At 33.3% G+C, this 23,869-nt stretch overlaps 3 protein-coding genes and 2 long non-coding RNA genes across 11 annotated transcripts; 3 read left to right on the top strand and 2 right to left on the bottom strand.

Annotated features, from left to right (window-relative positions):
• Positions 1 to 228: 228 nt before the first annotated feature.
• Positions 229 to 16,694, top strand: LOC124433932 (glutathione hydrolase 1 proenzyme-like). 4 transcript variants are annotated; one of them, XM_046983787.1, is made up of 11 exons: positions 240 to 495; positions 2,632 to 2,716; positions 10,983 to 11,149; positions 11,264 to 11,571; positions 12,082 to 12,274; positions 12,507 to 12,814; positions 13,245 to 13,378; positions 13,485 to 13,675; positions 13,949 to 14,189; positions 15,832 to 15,981; positions 16,185 to 16,694. In XM_046983787.1, exons 2-11 carry the CDS (start codon positions 2,711 to 2,713, stop codon positions 16,329 to 16,331), a joined length of 1,845 nt encoding a protein of 614 aa, XP_046839743.1. In that variant the 5' UTR covers positions 240 to 495; positions 2,632 to 2,710; the 3' UTR covers positions 16,332 to 16,694. The 4 variants fall into 4 exon arrangements, with proteins under 4 accessions (XP_046839742.1, XP_046839743.1, XP_046839744.1 ...); XM_046983786.1 differs by lacking the exon at positions 2,632 to 2,716 and having other exon boundaries at positions 229 to 495; XM_046983788.1 differs by lacking the exon at positions 240 to 495 and having other exon boundaries at positions 2,479 to 2,716.
• On the bottom strand, positions 436 to 2,249 carry LOC124433936 (neuropeptide S receptor-like). Its single transcript, XM_046983796.1, is given in 3 exon segments — positions 436 to 831; positions 834 to 1,982; positions 2,192 to 2,249. Coding segments are annotated over 2 exon segments (1,224 nt in total). The 5' UTR covers positions 1,972 to 1,982; positions 2,192 to 2,249; the 3' UTR covers positions 436 to 745.
• LOC124433949 lies at positions 4,088 to 7,790 on the bottom strand. The gene is made up of 2 exons (XR_006944657.1): positions 7,590 to 7,790; positions 4,088 to 4,743 (listed from the first exon to the last, which is right to left on the bottom strand). It is a non-coding gene; the product is annotated as an uncharacterized LOC124433949 (long non-coding RNA).
• On the top strand, positions 6,319 to 10,250 carry LOC124433940 (photoreceptor-specific nuclear receptor-like). Of its 4 annotated transcripts, none has more exons than XM_046983806.1 (3): positions 6,319 to 6,569; positions 9,207 to 9,734; positions 9,856 to 10,250. In XM_046983806.1, exons 2-3 carry the CDS (start codon positions 9,218 to 9,220, stop codon positions 10,101 to 10,103), a joined length of 765 nt encoding a protein of 254 aa, XP_046839762.1. In that variant the 5' UTR covers positions 6,319 to 6,569; positions 9,207 to 9,217; the 3' UTR covers positions 10,104 to 10,250. The 4 variants fall into 4 exon arrangements, with proteins under 4 accessions (XP_046839762.1, XP_046839760.1, XP_046839761.1 ...); XM_046983804.1 differs by having other exon boundaries at positions 6,319 to 6,912; XM_046983805.1 differs by lacking the exon at positions 6,319 to 6,569 and adding an exon at positions 8,341 to 8,619.
• A 2,025-nt stretch (positions 16,695 to 18,719) lies between the features above and the next one.
• Positions 18,720 to 23,814, top strand: LOC124433945. Its single transcript, XR_006944653.1, has 4 exons — positions 18,720 to 18,762; positions 20,515 to 20,557; positions 22,981 to 23,023; positions 23,341 to 23,814. It is a non-coding gene; the product is annotated as an uncharacterized LOC124433945 (long non-coding RNA).
• The last annotated feature ends 55 nt before the right edge of the window (positions 23,815 to 23,869 follow it).

Here is a 23,869-nt window from a genome sequence, read left to right as displayed (position 1 = left end):
TCCATCGCATTAAGGTCTACGTTCGCCTAGTCAAAATATCATTAATGTTTTCATACTGTTTTATGAACTAAAATTTCTCTAGTTGTATTCGTACAAGCTTTGCCGTGAAAAGTATGAAACGAAAAAAGATTTTAATTAATAATTATCATGCATGCTAAACAACAACACTGGGTTTTTTCTCCTGCATGGTCGCAAACTCGTAAACGCGCGAGATTTCTCGTGGTGCGAGAATACATGGTGGACTTTTGGCGGTTTGAGGATAAATTTTCTTCCTTTTTGCCAAACTCTGCATTATGATGTCTTCATAAATATTGTCTTTTCATCGTAATGTGGAGCGATAATAGAGCAGTAATTTTCGTAGATAACAGAGCAGGATTTTCTAGTTAAAATGTTTTCCTGTTGGAAATTGTTTTGTTATAAATGAACTTAGAGGACGAAATTCGACAAAATGACAAAACCTTGTTGGATCTTCATGATACATTTGGATCATTAAAGGTATGTTTCTTGTCCTTTTTTTTAGGGAGGGGGGGAGGCTTATCTTGAATGTTTTAGGTCACTGTATGTAATGTAAAATTATTAAGTTTCTATAATTTGATAAAGTAGAAGTTCTCACAAAATCAATGGCTTCTTTGAAATTTGGGAAGAGGTTACTGCTCCTGTCCACCATCTTCATATTTATTTCTAACCCCACATATCTTCTTCACACTGAAATTTTAGTTGAAAAGCAAAGCTTCCTATCCAATCATTATATCTGAGAGCTTCTTGACAGACCCAAACTTCTGTATCTTCTTGTATTGCAAACAAGTTTGATTAATTTCTCTTTGCTCAAAAGCTTATTTGTGATGGTGATTGTGCAGTGGTCTTCTGGAGAAGAGGCTCTTTTTCCATGCAGCCATCAACTGTTGAAGTTATTTTGCTGACATTCAGTTCATTTAATATTTCCTCAGTCAAGGGTTTGTTGCAATCCTTTGGAAGGTGTTTATGTTGCTGCAGACTGAACTTGTGCTTAAAACAACATATTACTTTACTTTGAAACACATAATCAAAGAGGCAGTAAATCAATGGATTCAAGGCCAAATTAGATTCTGCCATGTAGGTCAATATATTATGCAAAAGATTTGTTTTGTTATTTTGAAAGTTTTTCATGATTTGACTTGCATACAAAATGATGACCGGACCCCAACAAAACAAATGCAGACAAGTTACAATGAAGTTCATAACAAATGCCCTTCGCTTTGCTGCCGATATATCCTCTCGATATGTGCCACAAGGTGACTTCTTGACATTAGCAGCCTGAGAGAACTTGAGATTTTTGTGGCTTGCGTCAATTTGCAAAATTCTCCAGATCATTCCAATATACATAATGATCAGCAAGGTCACGGGTAGGATACTTATTAAGGTTATTTGTGTCAAAAGGTATATCTTAATTTGCAGGCTTACATCTTCCGATATACCTATACCACACTGAAGCAACAGTTGTCTAGAATGCATTCTCATGCCAGCTAAGTCCAAAAATAAAGGACTTGTAACTAGAAATGGTATGGACCACACCAAGGCAATCATGTATTTTGCCTTGCGAATTGTTATTTTCGATGTGGGATGAAACATTGACAGATACCTATCAACAGCTATGATTGTCAAAGTAAAATTCATAACTCCTAACATTGCCATGTGAAAATATTGAACAATTCTGCATAGTCCATGGTTGACAATGATGTTATATCCAATAAAATTTTTGCTGATGTGTATGGGCATCACTAAGAGAGCAAAAAATATTTCTGCAAAAGCAAGGTTGATGATAAAATAATTCATTGCTTGTCTTCGAGAAGATGTTAGTCCATAGTAGCAAACAAGGCTGTTTCCCAGCAGCGACATCATTAGTATTATAGTCAATGTGATACCTTGGGTAATATCTGTGGATATATGAGGGACTCTTCTGTCCGCAATCATAAATTGTGTAACGTTCAACATTTTCTCAATGACTGTTTAAATTTTGAGGAAAGATCATTAGTAAGAGTAATCTTGTTTATAAGACCTCTAGCTACTGTTTCAAAAATATCTCAGTCTTTTGCTCCATAATCTCTAAAGCACAAACTATAACTCTTTCTGCTGTGAAATTTTTTGCTAATCCTAAGTAAAAATATCTTTTTTGTTATACATACTATAAAAATTCATCAATATTATTCTTTACCTTTCAATAACTGTGTGTTTTAATATTTACGTGTTTCTTTGATTGTGTTAGAATTGTGTTTTTATTAAGATATATTACAATTTTATTGTGATGAGTTCAACAGGTACAACCTGCCATTTCTGTTGTTTATTACAAAATTTTTTCCACAAAAATACTGGTTTTATTGTTCAATCCACCTATATATACATACTCCTGTAATTTTTTAAATAATTTTGATTATTTTTGGTTTTATATTGTATAGCTGAGTTTTAATGTTTATTTTACTTCTTTAGCTATGTATTTTGGTTTTTATAGTTCGTCGCTTTATGTTTTGGATAATTTTTTCATTCAGATCTTTTTAAAGTATACTTTATTTTTCACTATTTTAAGAATTTTAAAATCTTCATTCGTTGAATACAGTATTGATGTGTTTAAATTTTATTTTTAACTCCCCCGCTTAGGTCGGATTCTAATATCGTATGATCGCAAAGCTGTCTTGCTCAAATCGCCGAAGGCTTTTCCAGATGGACTTTTTGCAAAATGAAGGTCGGTGATATTGAAACAAACGGCTGCTAACATTTCTAAACAATGGCAGAAACTGTTTAGAAAGAGTGAGGTATTCTTGTAGGGAGTACCATCACCCTAGAACGTCAATTGGAGGGAACGGAATGTATATTCAGTTGTACTGGACGAATTTCTTTTGATAGTGAACTAACTTTCGAAAGAAGTCAGTCGGACACAACTGAATATACGTGCATTCACGTTCTAGCGCCCGCCCTTTAGCTTATAGGATTCTCTGAATCGTTTCGTCGTTCAAAAAACAGGAACTTTTTCGTTTCATCATGCTAGACAACATCGGCTAATGCGCTGAACGTCCTATGACAGGTGTTTACTCTTTCAATGGTGATACTATCACATCTGCCAGTATATGAAAACCGTTTGAAATAGATAAAATCTTCATGACAAACAATATGTCTGCAATGACGATGCACACTCACTTTCTTATGGCGTTTTTAAGAAGTATTTAATATCTTAATATAATATAAATGACCAAAAATCATGCATAAATATTAAGGTGCGGATATTACTACAAATTTTTATGGCGTTTTTAAGAAGTATTTAATATCTTAATATAATATAAATGACCAAAACTCATGCATAAATATTAAGGTGCGGATATTACTACAAATTTTTATGGCGTTTTTTGAGTTCGTTTCTCACAAGACGCGTTTGTGCGAATTTTTTATTTCCAAACCTATCAATGGCGAAAAATCAAACTGCCTTTCGAGAATTCATCTTAAATATCCAAAGTTGCTTAAGTTGTCTTAGCACTAATATGTAGATATGCTTAGCAGAATTTTAAAATATACACATTATACTAAATGATCGTTGAAAAAGGATAAGATCACAATTTATTGAAAAAGTGATCGATTCAAGATCTTTTTGTTTTTTGTCTTATCATTTTTGCTTTTTTATTAAAATGGTGATGATGGTTCTGGTCATCTTTAGGTGTGAGGTAAGGTTGCCATCATGATGATGGTGGTTCTGGTCATCTTTAGGTGTGAGTTAAGGTTGCCATCATGGTGATGGTGGTTCTGGTCATCTTTAGGTGTGAGGTAAGGTTGCCATCATGGTGATGGTGGTTTTGGTCATCTTTAGGTGTGAGGTAAGGTTGCCATCATGGTGATGGTGGTTCTGGTCAGCTTTAGGTGTGAGGTAAGGGTGCCATCATGGTGATAGTGGTTCTGGTCATCTTTAGATGTGAGGTAAGGTTGCCATCATGGTGATGGTGGTTCTGGTCATCTTTAGGTGTGAGTTAAGGTTGCCATCATGGTGATGGCGGTTCTGGTCATCTTTAGGTGTGAGGTAAGGTTGCCATCATGGTGATGATGGTTCTGGTCATCTTTAGGTGTGAGGTAAGGTTGCCATCATGTTGATGGTGGTTCTGGTCAGCTTTAGGTGTGAGGTAAGGTTGCCATCATGGTGATGGTGGTTCTGGTCATCTTTAGGTGTGAGTAAGGTTGCCATCATGGTGATGGTGGTTCTGGTCATCTTTAGGTGTGAGGTAAGGTTGCCATCATGGTGATGGTGGTTCTGGTCAGCTTTAGGTGTGAGGTAAGGTTGCCATCATGGTGATGGTGGTTCTGGTCATTTTTAGGTGTGAGTTAAGGTTGCCATCATGATGATGGTGGTTTGGTCATCTTTAGGTGTGAGTTAAGGTTGCCATCATGGTGATGGTGGTTTTGGTCATCTTTAGGTGTGAGTTAAGGTTGCCATCATGATGATGGTGGTTCTGGTCATCTTTAGATGTGAGTTAAGGTTGCCATCATGATGATGGTGGTTCTGGTCATCTTTAGGTGTGAGTTAAGGTTGCCATCATGATGATGGTGGTTCTGGTCATCTTTAGATGTGAGTTAAGGTTGCCATCATGATGATGGTGGTTTTGGTCATCTTTAGATGTGAGGTAAGGTTGCCATCAGCGGTTAACGAATGTTAAATGAAATTAATTTCTTCACGAAAGATGCAAATTGTTGAGTATTTTCCGATGTATTTGGGTAACTTAGAATATAATCCTAAAATATTCCAGTAGAATTATCGACGTTTAGTGATGCTTTATAGGAGCCACTACAATTAATTTTATTTTTCAGTCTTCTAATAGTTTATTATTACCACGCATTTTGCCTTCATATATTAAAAATATTCTCTATCATATTGTAGTTATTGTTTTATCAACACCTGTTAATCTATATCAAATATAATCAGATCGTAAAGAAACTTTTAAAGCTTCTCTGAAGTAAGATAGCGTATTTACATGAAGTAACGTAATGACATGATATAACTTAAAGGTTCAAAGGTTCAAAAGCTAGAATGAATGGAAAATACCAAGTCGACAATTTTTTTAATACGGCAGTTGTCCCCTTCTCCATCGGGTGCTTTTATATTTGGTCTGCATTATTGCATGTATTCAACATGCTAAAAACAACACGTGTTTTAACGGGATATAATCACATTGCTTGCTACTTAGTTAGAATACGCCACGTGCTGGCTAGCTTATTTTGTATTGTGTGCTTTGGAGGTTTATGGTTGCCTTATATCATAGAATACTTCTCCGATTTAAGATAAATACATGATGTCCTCAATCTCTTATAGTCTCTGATATATGATCAGTGCATGTCATGCACGTGACATTAATATTTTTCAAATAATGAATGATCAGTTGAGTAAATAGAAATGTGTTTTCTTACTGTACATAAATTCATTTTACAAATTCGTCTCCATATCGTAAATTTTTCAACTCTTCAAACAAAGTGTGTTAGACATGAAAAAAGTGTCATCAAAATTGTCGTTGAATATGATTTATCTGATAATGACGGATACATCGGTCAAATGAACTAAGTTGAATATTTTTGCCACTGCAAGAGAAAGAGATTATGTTTTAACAGTTTTTTTCTCGTCATCTTCCGCTCTTTAGTCCTTCTGATTTTATAGCTTTTAAAAATGAATTTATACATTTGTATTTGATTTGGGCTAGGTGGCACCTTGGGTGATGAAATAGCATTAAAACACCCGCTTTAATATATATTTATTTAGTCAAGATAAGATTACCTATTTGGAAGACTTTATATATCGTAGTACAGTATACCCACGCATATTTATTTATGAACCAAAATACCCACGCAAAGGTTTTTTTATCAACGTGGAGATTTGATGAAGACACGAAGGATGATTTTTTTTCACAGCCTCCAAGAAATATTCAATTAATATTTACAAAAAGGTAAGAACTGTATTTTAATTTGCGTATTCGGTCTTTCGTCTTATCTTATATTCTACATGTTCAGTGTTGTTTTCTTGTTAGATAGTGCGAGAGTGTACGTTAATGTTTAGAGACTCTTCACATCATACATATATACATTCACACTCAATATATGAAGCGTTAAACTAAGCAATTTAATAGACATTTTGACATTGAAATCAAAGTAGCCAAAACTTTATATTTTTTGACATTGAAGTCGATAAATAGCCAGCGTCCCGTTATTTTTTTAATGTGTTAATGTGAAAGATATACGTATGTTTTATGTAATTGTAGCTCAAAACACAACTCATTAAATGTACACGAAGATTTTTCTTATTTTTTTTTTCAATAATAAATTATTTGTACGGAACACCCATGTTCATCTTTTAATGAACTTAACTGTGCAAGAAATTGAATTTTTACTCATACGCTGTTAGAAACTGTTCACACCTGGAAGCACACGTTAAAAAGCACTTAGCTAGAATTCGTGATGAAAACATTTTTTTTTGCGTTTTGTCAACCAATATTGTATTTGAATGTGTTAAGGAAAGGACGCGTTTGGTATTTATCACTTTTCTCAAAGAAATTATTTCTATTTAATAAGAGGTAATGTTGTCAATTATTGAACTGTGTGTATACTTTAATTTTCTTTACATGCTGAATTATCGAAAGGAGAAGAAAAAATGGTTGAAATGGTTACATTTCTTAAAACAACTTGTTTGTGTATGTATTGAAGTAGAAGCACGCAAAACCTATACCATCCGTTGATTTTATCTCTTTTTCAAACAAGAACGATGTTGATTAGCTACTTTATAAACTTTGAAGCCATTTAACGACTGCTCTTGCTAATCTTTCTCGCTGTTCTTTTTCTGTATGATATATTGGCATCTGTTGTGACACATGTCCGTTTGATGATAGGGATATGCTCTTTGCCTATGTATTATGTGAGGTAGAGTATACTGTGTGTATTGTATACATCATAGTGCATAAAATATGAGTTCATCAATCTCATTTAGCCTTGTCGCCATACGGTAGAATATGTATTTTTACTCTTTTAGACCATTTTTTATTTAAACATATATATGATAACTACATAATATTATATTAAATAATGGCATGAACTGACCTAAGAAAAATAGCGATGGATTTTCGTGCTTCGTACTAATTTACTGTAGCTAAGTTTAGATATATGGCTATATTTTCAATATTTTGCAACATTTTTCCTATAAACTTTGCTGGTCCATTAAAAGTACAATGCGCTTTCATGTCCGGCTTTGTTATGATATTTTTGTCTTTTTCATTTGCGAATGACTGAAAAATTCCTTCGTCGATTAGTAAAAGCACGTTTCAAAAAAAATTTTAGCTATAAGAACATTAAGTCGTTGCTGTAAGGAAAATCGTTATTTTGCCTTCAATTACTGCATAATTATACTTTTCAGACTCCGTGACTACACACGCATTTATAAATATTCACTTGCATTCACTCGTGCTGTCACATTATTAAAAAGATAATTTTTTCTTTGCAGTTATATTATCCAGATCGTTCAGTAATCTAGTTGGCTGCTTGTAGATGTGTTTTAAATCATTTTCAAAATGCGAATTAAGAGAATATTATTTTGTTCCTACCTCCATGTAATTTGCCAGACAAAATGGCATCTTTACTAATGAATATACAACACCGCCATATTAGTAAACAAGATTGTGAATGCGTGACAATGATGCGCATTTTAATCAAATATAGTCTACGCAAGATGGCGAATTCATTAAAAAAGACCAATTCATGATAAATAAATGATTTTTTACTTTGGCACCACATAATATGCCATAGTAAGCTGATAGACGATGTTTAAAATGCAAACTTATGATGACAAATATAAATTCTTATGACGTCCTTCAACGACATCTTTCATTTAAATAAAAAAAAAACCCTTGTGGGATAAGTTTATGACAACAATACAAGAATATCGCTCTCGTTTCTTACGACTTTCATAACTCTTTTAAAAATGATAGGACGTTAGGTGCAATTAAAAACTGGTTGTTTTTGTGTGTTTGTGAACAGTGAGTAAGAGATGAAAAAATGAAGTAAGCTATGAGCAATAATATACTCATCAGAACTATGTTATAGTGAACATTTATGCCCAGCTTATTGCAATAATATAACTATGTTGTATAAACCACGCCAGGAATCTTACATTTTATGTGAATATTTTGTAAGCATCTTAGTCTAACGTAAAGACAAAACATGATGAATTATATTTTTTACGCAATAAATAAATGTATTTACTTTTGAATTCACGTACTCGAATAAGAAATTATGTTGAGATCTAAGACACATGATATCATGATAAATTTTTTTTTAATGGCCATGCCTTCGTAATTTGCATATACATATATAGAGAGAGATAAGTTGTTTGATAAATTGTGTGATAAATTGCCATATGACGGGAATGCCCTGCAAGGTCGATAACAATCGTTAAAGAATCAAGCGCAAGTTCAGAGCATTCAACGATGATGCTTAACGTCGTTATAGACTCATAAAATAGTGTAGTGGGGCAACTTAAGTCGCACGTGATTGGCTTGATAATTATAGAAGGAGTTTTATAGCTTTTAAAAAGCAGTGAATTGCTCTATTGACGTCTTATTTCATTCACGAAAGGTAATAGAAGCAGATGTTTAAAACAAATCGCTCTTTTGTTTGTAATTAAATTGTGTTTTTACTTCAAGACAAGAATAGGAAAGTAATTTCTTTACTTTAAACTTTTATGTTGTCACTAACTTGTCATTTCTATCTTGAACTTTGGAGAAAAAGGAGTTCCCCGACTAATTTAGAGTTGGGTTTATATGCTGTTTTAATCTTAACATTATATCTTAACTCAAATATATAGCTGTCGTTATTCGAATTGTCTGAGAGAATTGTAACATTAAGGTTTGTATTTATAGCATAAAATATAATTAAGTCTGGGCATTATGTAAACATGTAATCTAGAAGTTAGTAATTTGTTTTTCCCAGTTTCTCAAGTCTGAGGTAGTTTTCAGCCCACTGGCGTTTGATGTGCTATTTTGAGAATTAACGATGTATTCGTCGTTGTTATTCTTTATGTTTTATGATGTTATATTTTCTTCATATTCTTACGTTTGGTTCATTTTGAAAGTCCGCACTGAAAACATTTACATTACTTATACAGACCTAACATGAATATTATTCTACTCGCGAAAATCTGATGCGTACTTCTAAACTTTTAGATCATTTTACTATGGAAAAACTCGACAGACTTAAAGCGACTGGTTGCTCCTCGCACTTTTTTTTGCATCATACTCGAACACCGTTTAGTGATCAACGGGACTCGTCAAGCTTTGCAAAACTGGCCGCGCACAATCTGCTGTGTTCGGAACGCCCTCGAAATTCGTCGACGACATGTGAAACAGGTGAAACTCAAGTGGAAACAGCATCTCGTTGGTTGTTCATGAGCATAAAATGGGCAAAGGGTTTGCCGTATTTTTCTGAACTTTACTATCCTGACCAACTGGAGCTTTTAAGAAGAAACTGGAGCAAACTGTTTCTCTTCAATTTAATGTGCTTCGAAATGTTGCCAGGAAACTCGCGACATGACGTCAGCAGTATGTTGAAAGATGTATTTTTACGATGGAGTAAAGCCAATAATAGGCCTGAAATACCCGGTAAGATTGAGCACGGCTTGGAAAAACTTCGACGTTTGCGCTTAGATGAAACTGAAACATTGTTGGTGAAGTCTCTTCTACTCTTTAATCCAGGTTTGTATGGATTAAAATATACCTTGATCTCTAACTTTCAAGATGCATTTATTATTTTATTCTTCTCCAGTTTGTTGTGTTGCATTAACAATGAATAAGAATGTGCATTAAACACTTTTAGAAACTGAAGGAATTGTGGACAGCTCTCTGATACAGGTAACCCAAAATAAATGTCATAGAGCCCTTGAGGAACATACATTATCTACACATCCTGGTGAACGCGAACGTTGTGGATGTGTATTGTTAACTGTCTTGACTTTGAGCTCGTTTGAAGAGCGGGACATCGAAGCAATATTTTTGTCGTCAGTTTTGGGAAATGCAACCGTTAAATCGCTAATGGAGAATATATTATGTATAGAATCTATTTAAAGTCTCGTAAAATACGAAGAATCCCATGGAGCATGGTGTGACGCAGGGAACAGAAGTTTTTTATTATGATAAACTTTAATAAATTGAAATAGTTGTCCATTTTATGTATGCAGGAAATAAATGGAATATAGCATTCATTTCTTTGAATCAGTTGTGATTTTATTAAAGACATAAAAACCACATGCGTTCCACGAGAAAGTATCAATTTCCATTGTTCTTTCTTCTATTGTCACTCGATCTAATTGAACTAAAACTGGCTTTTGGCATTTGTTTCAACACTCTGTAAAAAACTAATTCCTTGATTAATTTTAGAAGCGATGGTGGACAGTTTGTTCATTTGAGTTCTTCATCTTTCGTTTGAAGCGCTTGAAAATGAAGTCTATTGCTTACATGACGTTTTTTGACAAGGTTTCTATAGAGTGACGTCACGTTGAGGATTTAGGCAAATCATAATATGAGTGAAGAATATGATTTCTGTTCATGCAATTCGATGTGAATTATGTTCTCAATCGACAAGTTTACGTGTGAAACATGAAATTGATAAAATTTTGTTGACTTCAGTGCTGTAGAATTGACAACAGAAACAAATTATATATTGTATAATGACAATATACTATTTATGACACTTGTAACCGGTAAATTTTCATACTTTTTTTTATGTTATTCATCTCTATTGAATGACCGTATTGTCTTGTCAGCACATGTTTGCACTGGTACTCTAACGGGTTGTGCATACCTCAGGGAAATAGAAGAATTTTGCAGAGTTTCATACAAGCAATATTGTACAATGTATGAAAAAGTTTCAAACTATACTTGCTTTGAATAGAGTTCATTATAAAACTGTAGAAGCGCAAGGTTTTAAAAAGGTATTTTTTGTAGATTGAAATGGACGGAAACAAGATGTATTCTTTTCGCAAAAGAAAAAGAAGATATATGTTCGGACTCTGTTTAACATGTGTGTTTATCGTCACTGCCATCGCGAAATTTGCGTTTGATAATTATGAAAGGGATTTGTTGTTCAAGAGTAAACGTTTCATGATGGGAAAGTAAGTATGCTGAGGGGATGAGTCCTTTGAAAGGGAAATTTGTTTTTCCCTCAATCTCAGACATATTTATTGGTTTTCACATATTTCAATTCATGTCCTTGTATCCTATTTTAGTATTGTTTCTGGTTTTTCCAACAAACGTTTTAAGTACAATCATGCTGCTGTGTCAACAGACCACGCTGAATGTTCGAGAATCGGACGAAACATTTTACATCATGGTGGGTCGGCAGTGGATTCTGCTATTTCATCCATGTTGTGCCTTGGCGTCGTTCATCCTCACTCCACAGGCATTGGTGGTGGTGGGTTTATGCTCGTTTATCATAGATACACGCGATTCTCGGAAATGATCGATTTTCGTGAAAACGCACCGTTGTTGTCCGACAAGGATATGTTTCATGGTGATTTGACGAAAGCCATTATGGGTTAGTGTGATCATTTGGTACATTTTGGACAAGTTTGAATTACTGTACATTATGTTTGTTTTTTAAATATCTCTGTTAAATATATCAAATATAATAATGTGTTGCGTTTTGGCAAAGTTCTTCAAAAGCTTAATGCAAACTTCATGTGGTTTTGTTTTCATCTTTGGTTTTTATATGACATATCAAAGCGGCCATATTGATAGGTTATTAATTCTTTTCACCATAAGGGTTTTTCTACCAACCAATGTGGCCAATGATATACAATTGAAGATCAGGGATTGTCACAGATTAAAGTTCGACTTTGAAATTTAGGTATATTTATCGGTGAACGGTCCTTGGCTTCATGGCTTGATTCGTAAGCTTAAAATCAGTAAAACTTCAAAGAAACAAAAATTTTAGTTTACAGTTTAAAAAATTTTCTGCACTACGAGCTGATTTAGTTTTGAAAAGAATATTTGACTTAGTATGATTTAATTTTCGTTGCAATGTATAATTAAGTCTTTGTTTCAGGTGGGCTGGCTGTTGGTGTACCCGGAGAGTTGAAAGGAATGGAAGCAGCTTGGAAGAAATACGGGAAACTGCCATGGAAAGCGTTGTTTTTGCCTGCAATCAATCTAGCTGAAGGTGGCTTTAATGTGTCAAATTCTCTTTCTATTGCTCTCCAAGTCTGGAAGTTTCAGATCCTCAAAGATAAAAGCTTAAAGTAAGTCATATAGAGAAAATTTGGTGTATATTTATTGGTCTTAATTACCTGTAAAACTTTTTATAATAAGATTATTTTTGTTAATGACTTATCATACTGTGTAATATCATTATTATGTGACTGTGAGATTATGTAAAGCAGATTTAAGTGAAAGTTGATTTATGTCAATAAATTTAATTCAACATAAAAGTTGAAGTTTTTTGAATACAACTGTTTGTTGTTTATCATTTAGGGAGATCTTTACTTACAATGGTCGTTTGTTGAAAGCAGGGGAGATGCTCAAGAGACCGACGTTCGGTCGAACTTTGAGAATCATTGCCAATGCTGGTAACGCCGACCCAGTCTATGGTGGTGTGCTTGGTCAACAGATAGTCAACGACATAAATGCTCATGGCGGAAAATTCACGATGGACGATCTAAAAAACTATAAAGTTCGCTTCCGGGATAGTATAGAACAGTCTGTTGGTCGAGGCAGACTTATCACAACTCCCCCTCCAACTAGTGGACCAGTTCTTGTGCTTGTGCTTAATATATTGAAAGGTAAGTTCCTTTTATCAGTAGTTGTGTTTCTGTCACAAGTGACCTATGTATAGCAAGCGATGAATCAGGTTACTTCCGCTTTACGGAAGAATATTTTACTTTAGTGGGGCTTTAAGTTGGTTTTCGTGGTGGCAAGTGGATATTTTATAAAATATGTTGTTGAGAAGCCCGAGCAGCAAAAAAATCACATCAAATTGTGATTGCTAGCTATTTTGCATTTCTACTTAGGTAATGAATTTTGTCTTGTATGTTTTGAATGACCAAATCAACATTGATTTGATGTTGCCGTAAAAATCGGTAAATGAACCTAAAATTTTTATGATTGCTTTTCTTACAAAATATAGTGGAAATTATTTTCTAAACACCCATTCCTTGAAGATCCTTTACATCTTTATTTTTTGGTTAGATCTCCATGTTTGTCGTTTTAAAGGTTATAATTTTACAAAAGATGATCTCCAGAGCAACACAGCATTGACTTTCCACAGGATTGTTGAAGCTTTTCAAATGGCTTACGCTCAACGTTATAAACTTGCCGATCCAGATTATGAACAGTCCGTAAAGAAAGTAAGATTCATTTTTTTCAATTGCATGAAAATAAAGTTAAACTATGATCAGTAAACGGCACAAATTTCCTGGAAATTTTCAATATTTAAAGATTTTGTTCATGTAGGTCGTTAAGAAATTGCTTGATAGCAAATTTGCAGATGAATTGCGTTCTAAAATTTCCGACAAAAAGACATTTTCTGCATTATATTACGATAACAATGGCTACGACGTTCCTGTAAAGAAAGGCACTACTCATCTTGTGGTCGTCGCTGAAAACGGTGACACAGTCTCTGTGACCAGCACCGTCAATGGATTGTGAGCATTACGTTATGTTAGATTGAATTTATTTAATCATTTTGGTCTCATTTCGTGATCGACATATTAAAACGAAAATATAAACTATTCCTAGTAAATTATTATGATGCCCAGAGTAAAATTTCTGTTTCTTTTAAAATATTAGTTAACTGTCATTTTTCTTGTTCGTGACAAATTTTTCTTTTTCTTTCACACGCTATATAAAAACACATTACTAAATCTCGAGTCTTACCTATTCAACAACACCTCAAACGTTATCTCATCTTTGTTTAGTTTTGGTGCAAAGTTTCGTTCGCCCATTCTTGGAATTATATACAACAACGAAATGGACGATTTCAGTGCACCTGGCATAGTCAACGAATTTGGACTGAAACCTGCGCCCGTTAACTTTATTCAACCTGGAAAGCGGCCACAGTCTTCCAGTGCACCTGTGATTATTGTAGACGAAAAAGGAGACGTGGATATTGTGCTGGGGGCCTCAGGCGGGACTGTTATTACCACTGCAGTAGCTCAGGTATATGCTCAAATGGTATCATGTTATAAGTTTTTTTTTATGCTGGCAGGAAAGCATGCTGGTAGATATTGTGCTGGGGCCTCGGCGGGACTGTTATTACCACTGCAGTAGCTCAGGTATATGCTCAAATGGTATCATGTTATAAGTTTTTTTTTATGCTGGCAGGAAAGCATGCTGGTAGATATTGTGCTGGGGGCCTCAGGCGGGACTGTTATTACCACTGCAGTAGCTCAGGTATATGGTCAAATGGTATCGTGTTATAAGTTTTTTTTTATGCTGGCAGGAAAGCATGCTGGTAGATATTGTGCTGGGGCCTCGGCGGACTGTTATTACCACTGCAGTAGCTCAGGTATATGGTCAAATGGTATCATGTTATAAGTTTTTTTTTATGCTGGCAGGAAAGCATGCTGGTAGATATTGTGCTGGGGCCTCGGGCGGACTGTTATTACCACTGCAGTAGCTCAGGTATATGCTCAAATGGTATCGTGTTATAAGTTTTTATGCTGGCAGGAAAGCATGCTGGTAGATATTGTGCTGGGGCCTCGGGGGACTGTTATTACCACTGCAGTAGCTCAGGTATATGCTCAAATGGTATCGTGTTATAAGTTTTTTTTATGCTGGCAGGAAAGCATGCTGGTAGATATTGTGCTGGGGGCCTCGGGCGGGACTGTTATTACCACTGCAGTAGCTCAGGTATATGGTCAAATGGTATCGTGTTATAAGTTTTTTTTATGCTGGCAGGAAAGCATGCTGGTAGATATTGTGCTAGGGGCCTCGGGCGGGACTGTTATTACCACTGCAGTAGCTCAGGTATATGCTCAAATGGTATCATGTTATAAGTTTTTTTTTATGCTGGCAGGAAAGCATGCTGGTAGATATTGTGCTGGGGGCCTCAGGCGGGACTGTTATTACCACTGCAGTAGCTCAGGTATATGCTCAAATGGTATCATGTTATAAGTTTTTTTTATGCTGGCAGGAAAGCATGCTGGTAGATATTGTGCTGGGGGCCTCGGGCAGGACTGTTATTACCACTGCAGTAGCTCAGGTATATGCTCAAATGGTATCGTGTTATAAGTTTTTATGCTGGCAGGAAAGCATGCTGGTAGATATTGTGCTGGGGCCTCGGCGGACTGTTATTACCACTGCAGTAGCTCAGGTATATGCTCAAATGGTATCATGTTATAAGTTTTTTTTTATGCTGGCAGGAAAGCATGCTGGTAGATATTGTGCTGGGGCCTCGGGCGGGACTGTTATTACCACTGCAGTAGCTCAGGTATATGCTCAAATGGTATCATGTTATAACTTTTTTTTTATGCTGGCAGGAAAGCATGCTGGTAGTATTTATTATTCAAATATTGATTTATTTTTGATAAACAATGTACTATAGGTCCTTTTTACGTAGTTAAAAGAGTAATGACAGAAGGTTGTCTGGGTTTGGTCAGAAAGGCAATGTGTTTTTTTTGAAACTATGCACTATTTTTCGATACTTAATTCATTACAACTCAGCATAAATAAAATGTAATTATGGTGAGGATTAATCAAGACTGTTGTTTTTTGATAAAATCAATAGTCGTTGCCAAGGCCTGTACAATATAAACTAGTAACTATTTTAAATAAACATTATGTATGTTTTTCTTTCCAGACTTTAGTAAATTACCTGTGGTTTAAAAAGGATATACATGACGCAATTTCAATGCCAAGATTACATCATCAACTTTACCCAGAATCCCTTTTTGCAGAGACTCGATTTCCCATCACTGTGTTACACGAGCTAGAGAAATTTGGGCATAAGGTGGGTTCAAAAAAATTAGTATAAATTCCAATCTTTGTTTTTTCTCGGATAATCCAAGAACATTATTTGCAATTTTGATTATGTATGTTCTTTTTCATGTGTTTATTTGTAACATTTACTTACGTAAAAATGGCGCTAGGGTACGACTTGTCGTCATTGATGTGTTGTTAAATGAGTTTATTCCAAAGTTTTTGTAAATTTAGATCAGCATAACAGACAAAAGCCACGGTGTTGTTCAGGGGATTTCAAGGACAAAGATGGCGATGGGTGGGGGTAAAAGGGGACACTTTCGCGACGTGTTCATGGCCGAGTCAGACTTTAGAAAAGGCGGAAAACCAGCTGGTTATTGACCATAAGGATGGTTTAGGTAATCAAAAAATTTGAAAAAGATAAATTTATTTCACCCCACAACCTTTTTACTTCCGCCATTTGTATTCAATTCAAACATTACTTGCTAAATTCATGGCAATGATATGATTAAAATATTATATCCATAAAAATGAAATTATTCAGGTTAGACCTTAAAAACGTAAGCTTTATAATTTTAACAATTTAGCATATCATTTAAATAAGTTCTTATAATATCTATGCACCTCTGAACGGTTTATTTTCTCAAGTCAACTTAAGAAATGGAGAAATGTATAAATTTCTTATATTATTTTTATTAAATTATCATCTTGGATATCAATAAACATTAAATTTTGTAAAATGAATAATTTTATACTGCTGTTTTCTTTCAAAATACTTATTTACTGTTGTTTCTTATAGCCCAATATTTAATGATTCTGATGACTTAAGAAATAATCCATATATCTTCCTGTACTCAGGTATCCTTCATATGCTTCAATCCATAGACGTCCCTTCATGAACACTTGATACAACGTATTCTCGTTCGTCCAAAATTGCGGCACGAAATGGCAAATCGAAACAAAGCCACTCGCATTTTCCATTGTGTGAAACGCGCGGCTGTTTGTAGGTAAAGGGAGATTTTCTCGTGTTAGTAAACGCGATGGTGACTCCACTAACAATACAGGACATGCATGAGGAAAATCTTCACTTAATGTTATACTCAATGTGTAATTCTTGTTGCTATTACTCGTCATTCGTATTTGAACTTTAGTTTGGCCATAATTACAGGACCATTGCACGCGACCAGGGAAATACTTTGCTAAAATTTCTTTTTCTCTTTTAATTCGATGTTTCTGGTTGTTCGACCAAGACATTTTAATGAAAATTACGATGAATCATGTTCTTCTTTACACCTCAGATTTTATTGTGATAATGAAATAGCAATACTTCATGATTGCCTTAAGTATTTTCTTTACAAGTGTATGTTTTCATTTAAATAACCAATCATATTTCACGAAAGAGCGAGTAGGAACTACCATTTTTCTTTCGTTTTGTTTTTGTCGACTGTTTTCTGGGAAAAAGTCTTCTTGAAATTTTAAAAACGAAACTGCAACATGATCGTTTTATAATCTGCAACAATCGGCTCACTCATCACATGTTATAAGTAAAATGAAATTTTATTTATTGGCTTTGATTTTGATTTTATATTTCTCTTGAGGCCTTGTTAAGTTGTAAAATTATTTTACAAAAGCTGCCATTGAAGCAGATTAGATATGCCTTTAAGTAATAATATATCTGTTTTGTTGTTGAAATTTATGTTTATCTTTTTTCATTTCATAAAGCATAAAGCCTTTATGTAATGTTGACAACTAAAATGAGCTTGTGACAAGTCCATAAGGTGTGAATTTCTAGTCTTTTATACATAATGATAAAATCAACTTTGTTTGCCGTTCACATTTACTAAATATTTATAAAGAAATAAGCCTCGGTCAAACGCAGTTATATTGTTATCTCTGTTTTCTTAATTTTGGGAAACATTTGTTTTTCTCTCCACGTTGCTTGGGCACTTAAATGTTATTGAGAATTGTACGTTGAATTTTTTATTTTTGCGTCTTTAACTGTATGAATAGTTTATTCACATAATTTAAATCTCAAATATTGATCTGTATAATCATTGCAGCTTATATGCTTTCTAATCAATTTTTTTAGGTTTTGAAATTTTCTTTCTGTTACAAAAGCATAAAAATCACGAAATAAACTGTAGACAGTAACTGACTTTATACAACTTTAACTTGATTGCCTAACTTGAAATATTGCATGAAACTTACACTTAATTTGTGTTATATCTTCTAATGATTAATAATTGCAATATATCCACGAAATCAAAAGTCAAGAATTGTGAACATTTTTGACAAATCGACGGCGCTGTTTGTGTAAATTTAACCAGAAAAATAAAACAAAATTGAACACCATCTGTTTTGCATGGTGTCGCTTTCAGTTGAATTTTATCTTTCTTCCGCATCCCTTGCGGTGAAGGAACACACGATTTAAAGCTTTTCGTCATTTGTAATATAACATACCATATTGCCCACAAGCACAAACGCCTTTCCAATTCAAACAGTTTTTATCAATTGTGTTGTTGACTGTAGTGAGTTATTTTTGGGTTCCTTTGAAATAAAAACTGAACAAGTGCTTTCCGTTCTTCATAACATTTATTTTGTCTTTCCTGTAGCATTTTCTACCATTGTTATCCTTATTTCTACATATATTTGTCTTATATGCATTGATATTTTTTATATTGGTTCTCATTAAGATCAAATCCTTGTAGATATTATATGGTATCTGTATATCAAGTATTTATTTCAATAGAAACTTTATTTTTCATTCAGATGTTTGTATTTGTGATGATGTGTAGAGCTACAATATCGTTATGTAAGTGATTTGATTTTTTTCTATTGTGGTAATATTTTGTGATTCAAAATTTTTAATTTCAATTTACTTTTTCTTGTGTTCGTCAGAATATAAAATGTCAGCTTTTATTCATTCTCTATGTTCAAACCATTGTCTTTATCGGTAGCATTCTTATGTTTTGCAGCTATCTTGAGTTTTTACTAACTATAATCTAGTGTGATAATGAAATAGCAATACTTCATGATTGCCTTAAGTATTTTCTTCACAAGTGTATGTTTTATATATCCAATCATATTGCACGAAATAACCCAATGTCTTTATCGGTAGCATTCTTATGTTTTGCAGCTATCTTGAGTTTTTACTAACTACAATCTAGTGTGATAATGAAATAGCAATACTTCATGATTGCCTTAAGTATTTTCTTCACAAGTGTATGTTTTATATAACCAATCATATTGCACGAAAGAGCGAGTAGGAATTACCATTTTTCTTTCGTTTTGTTTTTGTCGACTGTTTTCTGGGAAAAGGTCTTGAAATTTTAAAAACGAAACTGCAACATGATCGTTTTCAAATCTGCAACAATCGGCTCACTCATCACATGTTACAAGTAAAATGAAATTTTATTTATTGGCTTTGATTTCGATTTTATATTTCTCTTGAGGCGTTGTTAAAATGTAAAATTGTTTTACAAAAGCTGCCATTGAAGCAAATGAGATATGCCTTTAAGTAATAATATATCTGTTTTGTTGTTGAAATTTATGTTTATCTTTTTTCGTTTTATAAAGTATAAAGCCTTTATGTAATGTTGACTACTAAAATGAGCTTGTGACAAGTCCATAACGTGTGAATTTCTAGTCTTTATACATAATGATAAAATCAACTTTGTTTGCCGTTCACATTTACTAAATATTTATAAAGAAATAAGCCTCGGTCAAACGCAGTTATATTGTTATCTCTGTTTTCTTAATTTTGGGAAACATTTGTTTCTCTCCACATTCTTTGGGCACTTAAATGTTATTAAGAATTGTACGTTGAAATTTTTATTTTTGCGTCTTTAACTGTATGAATAGTTTATTCACATAATTTAAATCTCAAATATTGATCTGTATAATCATTGCGGCTTATATGCTTTCTTATTAATTTTTTTTGTTACAAAAGCATAAAAATCACGAAATAAACTGTAAACAGTAACTAACTTTATACAACTTAAACTTGATTGCCTAACTTGAAATATTGCATGAAACTTACACTTAATTTGTGTAATATCTTCTAATGATTAATAATTGCAATATATCCACGAAATCAAAAGTAAAGAATTGTTAACATTTTTGACAAATCGACGGTGATGTTTATGTAAATTTAACCAGAAAAATAAAACAAAATTTAACACCTGTTTTGCATGGTGTCGCTTACGTGAAGGAACACACGATTTAAAGCTTTTCGTCATATACAATATAACATACCATATTGCCCACAAGCACAAATGCCTTGTCAATTCAAACAGTTTTTATCAATTGTGTTGTTGACTGTAGTGAGTTATTTTTGGGTTCCTTTGAAATAAAGAACTGAACAAGTGCTTTCCGTTCTTCATAACATTTATTTTGTCTTTCCTGTAGCATTTTCTACCATTGTTATCCTTATTTCTACTTATATTTGTCTTATATGCATTGATATTTTTTATATTGGTTCTCATTAAGATCAAATCCTTGTAGATATTATATGGTATCTGTATATCAAGTATTTATTTCAATAGAAACTTTATTTTTCATTCAGATGTTTGTATTTGTGATGATGTGTAGAGCTACAATATCGTTATGTAAGTGATTTGATTTTTTTCTATTGTGGTAATATTTTGTGATTCAAAATTTTTAATTTCAATTTACTTTTTCTTGTGTTCGTCAGAATATAAAATGTCAGCTTTTATTCATTCTCTATGTTCAACCCAATGTCTTTATCGGTGGCATTCTTATGTTTTTCAGCTATCTTGAGTTTTTACTAACTACAATCTAGTGTGATAATGAAATAGCAATACTTCATGATTGCCTTAAGTATTTTCTTCACAAGTGTATGTTTTCATTTAAATACCTTACTTGTATTCAAATTCGCGCAGTACTAGAATTCGCGCAGCGCTTAGTGCGCGAATTTTAGTACTGCGCGAAATATAATCCGCGCGAAAAGCTTTGTAGTGTAATATGAGACATTCATTGTTGGTTATGCGAATCAGTTGTTTTATTAACGCATATACATATTGACATATGCTTATAGTTGTCCTGGTAACATTAAAAATCAAAAATGTCTTCATTTTCATCCTGTACAATTTCAGGTTCTACGTAGTATTCCGTCACGAATGCCAGAATTTTGCTGTATATCCTAAAACTTGCATTGTTCTGCATGATTGTTAGGGTAATAGGAATCTCCAAGCCTCCTTGTGGTAATGGGGATCGACGAAATTTGATGTCACACACACATGCTTCTATATTGCCCCCATATTCAAAAAAGAACTTGCAAAATCTGGAAATCTCTCGAGGCAAATGTCCGACCAGTGACAATGGTTCAATCTTGCCTCTGATTTTGGTAAACAGACCAATAGCATATGGGTCGAATAGGTTTCCTGATTCTGGTTTTATTATTAACTGATGGTTGATTCTTGGAGCCCAGATTTTTCTGTATTCATGAATGCGTTAATTATTAATAGTTCTTTTGAACAAACCAAAAAGAACGAGCACATAAAACTACTTACGCGAATTTAAAGCTGCGCGAATAATTGTCAACAAAATGCGCGAAATTAAATCGCGCGAATTTAAAGCTGAGCGAAAATGAGTACGACTCGAATTTTAATACAAGTAAGGTAACCAATCATATTGCACGAAAGAGCGAGTAGGAATTACCATTTTTCTTTCGTATTTGTTTTGTCGACTGTTTTCTGGGAAAAGGTCTTCTTGAAATCTAAAAAACGAAACTGCAACATGATCGTTTTCAAATCTGCAACAATCGGCTCACTCATCGCATGTTACAAGTAAAATGAAATTTTATTTATTGGCTTTGATTTCGATTTTATATTTCTCTTGAGGCGTTGTTAAAATGTAAAATTATTTTACAAAAGCTGCCATTGAAGCAAATGAGATATGCCTTTAAGTAATAATATATCTGTTTTGTTGTTGAAATTTATGTTTATCTTTTTTCGCTTCATAAAGTATAAAGCCTTTATGTAATGTTGACTACTAAAATGAGCTTGTGACAAGTCCATAACGTGTGAATTTCTAGTCTTTATACATAATGATAAAATCAACTTTGTTTGCCGTTCACATTTACTAAATATTTATAAAGAAATAAGCCTCGGTCAAACGCAGTTATATTGATATCTCTGTTTTCTTAATGTTGGGAAACATTTGTTTCTCTCCACATTCTTTGGGCACTTAAATGTTATTAAGAATTGTACGTTGAATTTTTTATTTTTGCGTCTTTAACTGTATGAATAGTTTATTCACATAATTTAAATCTCAAATATTGATCTGTATAATCGTTGCAGCTTATATGCTTTCTTATCAATTTTTTTAGGTTTTTAATTTTTCTTTCTGTTACAAAAGCATAAAAATCACGAAATAAACTGTAAACAGTAACTAACTTTATACAACTTTAACTTGATTGCCTAACTTGAAATATTGCATGAAACTTACACTTAATTTGTGTTATATTTTCTAATGATTAATAATTGCAATATATCCACGAAATCAAAAGTAAAGAATTGTGAACATTTTTGACAAATCGACGGTGATGTTTATGTAAATTTAACCAGAAAAATAAAACAAAATTTAACAGCATCTGTTTTGCATGGTGTCGCTTTCAGTTGGATTTTATCTTTCTTCCGCATCCCATGCGGTGAAGGAACACACGATTTAAAGCTTTTCGTCATATGCAATATAACATACCATATTGCCCACAAGCACAAACGCCTTGCCAATTCAAACAGTTTTTATCAATTGTGTTGTTGACTGTAGTGAGTTATTTTTGGGTTCCTTTGAAATAAAGAACTGAACAAGTGCTTTCCCTTCTTCATAACATTTATTTTGTCTTTCCTGTAGCATTTTCTACCATTGTTATCCTTATTTCTTCTTATATTTGTCTTATATGCATTGATATTTTTTATATTGGTTCTCATTAAGATCAAATCCTTGTAGATATTATATGGTATCTGTATATCAAGTATTTATTTCAATAAAAACTTTATTTTTCATTCAGATGTTTGTATTTGTGATGATGTGTAGAGCTACAATATCGTTATGTAAGTGATTTGATTTTTTTCTATTGTGGTAATATTTTGTGATTCAAAATCTTTAATTTCAATTTATTTTTTGTTGTGTTCGTTCTCTATGTTCAACCCAATGTCTTTATCAGTAGCATTCTTATGTTTTGCAGCTATCTTGAGTTTTTACTAACTACAATCTAGTGTCTTGAATGATAAAATTGAAATTTGTGAATCTATATACTCTATTTAGTCTCTTGAATGATCTTATACTAAAAATTGAGTTCTTATATTGTTAAAAATGTGTATAATGATCTTTGATACTACGCTTTTACGTCGTTTTTTTCATTCTTTAGAGGTTTGTATGAGAATCAAGACTACTTTTTATCATACAGATCAAAAGAATGCGATCTATTGTATCCTTTGCCATTGCTTTTCTTAGCTATTCTATACTTTGTTTGCAAAGTGTTCAAACTTCCAATCAAAAACAGCGTTCTAACTTATGTAATAATTCCTTGGTTTTTACAAAACCGTCTAATTGTAATTGCAGCAATGTTTCTAGGTCTTCTCTGATCACTTTAGATCTTAAGACGAAACGTGTCAATATCATTTCGTCATGTTACCATAGCCGTACAATTGATTCGTTAAAGTTGCCTAATCTTCGACATAAACTGACTGACGATATTCGTATGAAAGGTCCTAACCGTGATATTTCTATATATACAACGAATGATACCTTTTCTTCCAATCAAAACGACTCACGTGAAAATAAAATAGTGGGAAACGAAAGTAGTCTACAATCTGAATTTTTTTCAAATACGTCTCAAAAACACTTTTTCACTTTTCCTGAAAAATTTACGCGTTTTTTTATTTATTTATTTTTTC

Source organism: Xenia sp. Carnegie-2017, unplaced genomic scaffold (assembly GCF_021976095.1).
Source record: "Xenia sp. Carnegie-2017 unplaced genomic scaffold, XeniaSp_v1 HiC_scaffold_14, whole genome shotgun sequence".
Classification (NCBI taxonomy): Eukaryota; Metazoa; Cnidaria; class Anthozoa; order Malacalcyonacea; family Xeniidae; genus Xenia; species Xenia sp. Carnegie-2017.
The sequence above is the reverse complement of the archived record's forward strand: the minus strand, read 5'-3'. Positions and strand labels throughout refer to the sequence as shown.